A 7,052-nucleotide genomic window follows, 5' to 3' on the forward strand; every position below is an offset into this window, starting at 1 on the left:
TGCATCTACGTCCCCCTTTCCCAATCGCCACCGATTTAGAGATAATCAATCTGCTTTTCCCGTTTTGTCCACCAAATGACGGTGACCTCACCCTTTGCCCTGTCGTGAGTGTCACCCCACCCTCACCTACTTTCTATGTTTGAGTCATGGGGACAGTCCCGTTGCTGCCCCAGTGCTAAAACCCGATTCCTGCCTAAATCTCCCGGCCAGCCCCTGGTCACCCTCCCTCCCTGTCCCGGGCCAGCCCCTCTCTCACCCTGCCTCCCTGTCCCGGGCCAGCCCCTCTCTCACTCTCCCTCTCCTGTCCCGGGTCCCTGGCCAGCCCCTCTCTCACCCTGCCTCCCTGTCCCGGGCCAGCCCCTCTCTCACTCTCCCTCCCTGTCCCGGGCCAGCCCCGCTCCCAGCCTGTGTATGCGGCAGGTCGGGGCGGCCACACGGGGTCCCTGTCGGCCGGCTGCGGGGCTCCAGGGCTCGGCTAACGGGACCGGAGTTCGCTGACTGTGCTCGCCCGCTCGCCCGCCGGCGGCCAGTCGCCGCTGCCTGCCCCGCTAGCGGGAGGGAGACGCAATGCTGTCCGGGGAACGCAGCACCAGCCTGTCCCGGCACAGCCTCAATATCCTCATCAGCTCCCCCAAACGGAGACTCGCCCGGCTGGGCAGGAAACACAGCAACGGCTCCCTGCAGTAAGTCCGCGCTCAGCCCGCCTGCCCGCCCGCCCGGCACGGCCCGGCCCGGCCCGGGGGAGAGGGAGAGGGAGAGGGGGGAGAGGGGGGAGATAGAGAGGGAGAGAGAGGGGAAAGGGGGATATGGAGGGAGAAGGGGTGAGGACAGAGAGGGAGAGGGGGGATAGATGTGGCGAAAGGTCCCGAGAGTACAGAAATAAAGTGTAAAAGAGTTTTGAGAGGTGTGGATGGATGGGGAGAGATAAAGGAGTAAGGGATGGAAGGCTATGGAGGAGAAAGGAGGAAAGGAGAGAGTTAGAGTTGGGGCTAGAGTGGGGTGAAGGAGAAAGTGAGGACGAGAAAGAGGGGATAAGGAGTGAAGGATACAGGAGGAAGGTGGAGAGGAAGATGGAAAGATGATGAAGAGATATTGAGGGAGGGAAGGTGAAAGTGGGCCAACGGAGGAATGCAGTGTCAGGGGTTACGGGGATTAGGCAGGAAAACGGGGATAGGAGGGAGAGAGAGATCAGCCGTGATTGAATGGCGGTGGACTTGATGGGCCGAATGGCCGAATTCTGCTCCTATCACATGATCTTATGAGAATCGTGGAAATAGACAATAGGTGCAGGAGTAGAGGCCATTCGGCCCTTCGTGCCAGCACCGCCATTCAATGTGATCATGGCTGATCATCCCCAATCAGTACCCCGTTCCTGCCTTCTCCATGCAACTGTTCAGGATGGCAAGATGTGGATCTTTTGACTGAAAGTTGTTGGACGGATTGCATGATGCATTCAGACAGGGACTATGTGTGTGGTGGTGGTGGCTGCACGGTGGTGGCTGCATGGTGGTGGTGGTGGCTGCACGGTGGTGCTGGCTGCACGGTGGTGGTGGTGGTGGTGTGGCTGCACGGTGGTGGTGGCTGCACGTGGTGTGCTGCACGTGTGGTGGCACGGTGGTGGTGGCTGCACGGTGGTGGTGGTGGCTGCTGGCTGCACGGTGGTGTGCTGCATGGTGGCTGCACGGTGGTGGTGGTGGCTGCTGCATGGTGGTGGTGGCTGCACGGTGGTGGTGGTGGCTGCACGTTGTGGTGGTGGCTGCACGGTGGTGGTGGTGGCTGCAGGTGGTGGTGTGGCTGCACGGTGGTGGTGGCTGCATGGTGGTGCTGGCTGCACGGTGGTGGTGTGCTGTGTCTGGCTGCACGGTGGTGGTGGCTGCATGGTGGGTGGTGGCTGCACGGTGGTGGTGGCTGCACGGTGGTGCTGTGGTGGTGGTGGTCTGCACGTGGTGGTGTGGCTGCACGGTGGTGGTGTGGCTGCACGGTGGTGGTGGTGGCTGCACTGGTGGTGGTGGCTGCACGGTGTTGCTGGCTGCACGGTGTGGTGGCTGCACGGTGGTGCTGCTGCACGGTGGTGGTGGCTGTGTGGTGGCTGCACTTGGTGGTGGCTGCACGGTGGTGGTGGCTGCACTGTGGTGGTGGCTGCCATGGTGTGTGGTGGCTGCATGGTGTTGCTGCACGGTGGTGGTGGCTGCACGGTGGTGTGGTGGTGCTGCACGGTGGTGGCTGCATGGTGGTGGTGGCTGCACGGTGGTGGCTGCACGGTGGTGGCTGCACGGTGGTGGCTGCACGGTGGTGGTGGTGGCTGCACGGTGGTGGCTGCACGGTGGTGGTGGTGCTGGCTGCACGGTGGTGGCTGCATGGTGGTGGTGGTGCTAGCTGCACGGCGCTGGCTGCACGGTGCTGGCTGCGTGACGGCGCTGGCTGCACGGTGCTGGCTGCGTGAGGATGTACCTCACCAACACCCACCTGTTTCTCGTTTGTCATTACAACAGGCAGGCAGGGATGGCTGGCTACAGGCGGAGCTGTGTGGCACAGAATCAGGCCCTTCGGCCGTCCCTGTCCATGCTGACCATCGTACCATGATCACATTGAATGGCGGTGCTGGCTCGAAGGGCCGAATGGCCTACTCCTGCACCTATTTGCTGTTTGTTCTATGTTTTACTTCTGCGACCTGTTTACCCTCATTTGCTCCCCGCACATCCACAGATTGACAGCTCGAGCGAGGGCTTGTCAATACGTTTCTCATCGCCAGTATTGCATCCACTGGCAGCACCATCCAGGTTCCAGCCACCCCTCACACCCTTACTAAACCTTCAACCTCTCACCTTTAACCTGCGCCCTCCTGTCCACGCCAGCACCACCACCATGGGGAAGATTGGGGCCCCTATCCCAAGCATCTCCTTCACCCCACTCTGCTGCAGGAAAAGGAACTGTGCCAACCCTTTCTCCCCTCCACACTGAACTACTCCAGTCCAGTCCAGACCAGGCAACATGAGACGGGATCTTACAGAAAGGGATTGGACAGGCTAGATGCGGGAAAAATGTTCCCGATGTTGGGGGAGTCCAGAACCAGGGGGGTCACAGTTTAAGAATAAGGCGTAGGCCATTTAGGACTGAGATGAGGAAAAACATTTTCACCCAGAGAGTTATGAATCTGTGGAATTCTCTGCCACAGAAGGCAGTGGAGGCCGATTCACTGGATGTATTCAAGAGAGAGAGATAGATTTAGCTCTTATGGCTAACGGAATCAAAGGATACGGGGAGAAAGCAGGAACGGGGTACTGATTGTGGATGATCAGCCATGATCATATTGAATGGCGGTGCTGGCTCAAAGGGCTGAATGGCCTACTCCTGCACCTATTTTCTGTGTTTCTATGAATGTCCTTTGGAACCTCTGCAGCACAGTCACATTGTCCCTGCATTGTGGTGGCCACAACTGGAGATAATGCTCCAGGTGTTCTCTCTCTCCCTCCCCCCTCTCTACCCCCTCCCTCCCCCCTCCTCCCCCCCCCCTCCTCTCCCCCCCCCTCCTCTCTCCCCCCCCTCCTCTCCCCCCCCTACCTCCTCCCCCCCCCCTCTCCCCCCCCCAGTCTCTCCTCCCCTCCCCTCCTCTCCCCCTCCACCCCCCCCTTCCATCCCCACCCCCTCCTCTCCTCCTCCCCCCCCTCCTCTCCCCCCCCTCCTCTCCTCTACCCCCCCCCACCCCCCTCCTCTTCCCCCCCTCCCCCCACCTCTCCCCCCTCCTCCCCCCCCCCTCCTCTCTAACCCACATCTTAAAAAGTTGTGGATTGACATGTTCCCGATGTTGGGGGAGTCCAGAACCAGGGGCAGGAAATGTTCCCGATGTTGGGGGAGTCCAGAACCAGGGGCTACAGTTTAAGAATAAGGGGTAAGCCATTTAGAACAGAGATGAGGAAACACTTTTTCACACAGAGAGTGGTGAGTGTGGAATTCTCTGCCTCAGAGGGCGGTGGAGGCCGGTTCTCTGGATACTTTCAAGAGAGAGCTAGATCAGGCTCGTAAAGATAGCGGAGTAAAGGAATGTGGGCAGGAACGGGGCACTGATTGGGGATGATCAGCCATGATCACATTGAATGGCGGTGCTGGCTCGAAGGGCCGAATGGCCTACTCCTGCACCTATTGTCTATTGTCACATTTATATTCCATGTCACAGCTGATTAAGGTCGAACCTTTACATCGCCGAGACCAAGTGTAGACTTGGCGATTGTTTTGCTGAACACTTGCACTGGGTCCGCCAAGGCCTGCTGGATTTCCCGGTTGCTAAACACTTGAACTCCCCCTCCCATTCCCACACTGACCTTTCTGTCCTGGGCCTCCTCCATTGCCAGAGTGAGGAGCCCCTCATATTCCACTTGGGCAGCTCACGACCCAACGTGTGAACATTGAATCTCCAATTGCAGGTAACCAACCAACAATCTCCCACCTCCTCCCCTCAGTCCCTTCAACCTACATCCCTTCATCTGGCTTCACATTTCTCACCTGTTGTCTCCTCACTCACAGCCTTTTGCCTTATTTTCATCTCTAGCATTTGACCAATAGTAGCATTTGTTTCAGGAGGCCTTGTAGACAAACACAGGGATGTAATGTTGAGGCTCTACAAGGCGCTGGTCAGGCCGCATTTAGAATATTGTGAGCAATTCTGGGCACCATATCTGAGGAAGGATGTGCCGGCTCTGGAGAGGGTCCAGAGGAGGTTTACAAGAATGATCCCAGATATGAGTGGGTTAGCATATGATGAGCTTTTGACGGCACTGGGCCTGTACTCGCTGGAGTTTAGAAGGATGAGGGGGGGGCTTAATGGAAACTTAATGAATAGTGAAGGGCCTGGATAGAGTGGATGTGGAGTGGATGTTTCCACTAATGTAGGACTAGAGGTCACAGCCCCAAAATTAAAGGACGTTCCTTTCAGAAGATGAGGAGGAATTTCTTTAGTCGAGGATTTTGAATCTGTGGGATTCTTTGCCACAGACGGCTGTGGAGGCCACAAGTCAATGGATATATATAAGGCAGAGATAGATAGATTGTTGATTAGTGCGGGTGTCAGGGGTTATGGGGAGAAGGCAGGAGAATAGGGTTAGGAGGGAAAGATAGATCAGCCATGATTGAATGGTGGAGTAGACTTGATGGGCCGAATGGCCTAATTCTGCTCTTATCACATGACCTTATGACCACCCATATACTTATACGCCACTTATACCTCCTCACCTCTACCAGCTTTCTTCCCCCAACTCCATTAGACTGAAGAAGGGTCTCAACCCAAACGTCACCTATCCATGTTCTCCACAGATGCTGCCTGACCCCCTGAGTTACTCCAGCACTCTGTGAAACGTCACCTATCCATGTTCTCCACAGATGCTGCCTGCCCCGCTGAGTTACTCCAGCACTCTGTGAAACGTCACCTATCCATTTTCTCCACAGATGCTGCCTGACCCGCTGAGTTACTCCAGCACTCTGTGAAACGTCACCTATCCATGTTCTCCACAGATGCTGCCTGACCCACTGAGTTATGGTGCAGCAGCATCTATGGAGCTAAGGAAATAGGCAACGTTTCGGGCCGAAATCCTTCTGGAAATAGGCAACGTTTCGGGCCGAAACCCTTACGGGTTTCGGCCCAAAACGTTGCCTATTTCCTTAGCTCCACAGATGCTGCCTGACCCGCTGAGTTACTCCAGCACTCTGTGAAACGTCACCTATCCATGTTCTCCACAGATGCTGCCTGACCCGCTGAGTTACTCCAGCACTCTGTGTCTTTGTGTGTGAAGCAACATGTGCAGTTCCTCGCATTTACAAGGATCTCTGGTGTCTTCCACCACTCCATCCGTGCAGCCACTTTCTATGGACTTGTGCACCAAGATCCCTCCCTTTGTAAACACTGTGGTAGAGCTGCTGCCTCACAGCACCAAACGCCTGGGGTATGACCCTGACCTCGGGCACTGTCTGTGTGGAGTTTGCACGTTCTCTCTGTCACCACGTGGGTTTCCTTTGGCATCCCAGAGATGTGTGGGTTTGTAGATGTGAGGGTTCATTGGCCCTCGGTAGATTGTCCCTAGTGTGTAGGTTGTGGATACAAGGGTTGGACAGGCTAGATGCAGGAAGATTGCTCCCGCTCCCGATGTTAGGGAAGTCCAGGACAAGGGGTCACAGCTTAAGGATAAGGGGGAAATCCTTTAAAATCGAGATGAGAAGAACTTTTTTCACACAGAGAGTGGTGAATCTCTGGAACTCTCTGCCGCAGAGGGTAGTCGAGGCCAGTTCATTGGCTATATTTAAGAGGGAGTTTGGCCTTTGTGGCTAAGGGGATCAGAGGGTATGGAGAGAAGGCAGGTACGGTATACTGAGTTGGATGATCAGCCATGATCATATTGAATGCCGGTGCAGGCTCGAAGGGCCGAATGGCCTACTCCTGCACCTAATTTCTATGTTTCTATGTTTCTAAAAGTGGGATAACATAAAACAAGTGTGGACTCTGGGCCGAAGGGCCTGTTTCCGTGCTGTCCACCCACATTTATTAGTATGTGCCACCTTGTTTGACCTGGCAAAGTGCACCAACCACCTCACACTGGTCACGATGACTTGGTTTCTGCCACTGTCCATTCAAGTTTCCACCTGCTGCCAATCCTCCTTGATATTTGCCCCACATCTGCTCGTCCACTGATCCTACCACATGCATCACATCCTGGCATTGAATGAATATCGCTAACATCAAGTCTTTGTGAGACACTGCTCACAGCTTTCCAATTATAGATACATCTTCCTCCTGCACTGGGATAAGGATATCCTCCCTCTCTCCCTGCATCCGACCAGGCTTGTAAATTCCCTGTGGGATAAGGATCCTGTTCTGCTAACATGGACACTCACTGGGGTACAAGTCGGCTCCCATTCATGGAGTGCTGGATGAGGCCCCACCGTTCATCAGTGATCACGGGCTGATGAGGAACAACTAGTGCAACGCTTGGCATCAGATTAGGGACATTAATGCAGGGCTGCTGACTGAGGTCAGAGTACCGTGGTGGGGGCAACTGGGTTAGTCT

The 7,052-nt window shown here is 55.8% G+C and overlaps 1 protein-coding gene across 1 annotated transcript in view; it reads left to right on the top strand.

The window, feature by feature from the left end:
- The first annotated feature begins 398 nt into the window (after window positions 1-398).
- LOC129708491 (ras-associating and dilute domain-containing protein-like) overlaps window positions 399-7,052 on the top strand; it is a 55,371-nt gene continuing 48,717 nt past the window's right edge. The window contains exon 1 of the mRNA XM_055654315.1: window positions 399-683. Coding sequence (XP_055510290.1) covers window positions 568-683 — 116 coding nt within the window. The 5' untranslated portion in view covers window positions 399-567. The remainder of the gene's footprint in view (window positions 684-7,052) is intronic.

This window comes from Leucoraja erinacea, chromosome 23, assembly GCF_028641065.1.
Source record: "Leucoraja erinacea ecotype New England chromosome 23, Leri_hhj_1, whole genome shotgun sequence".
Taxonomy (NCBI): Eukaryota; Metazoa; Chordata; class Chondrichthyes; order Rajiformes; family Rajidae; genus Leucoraja; species Leucoraja erinaceus.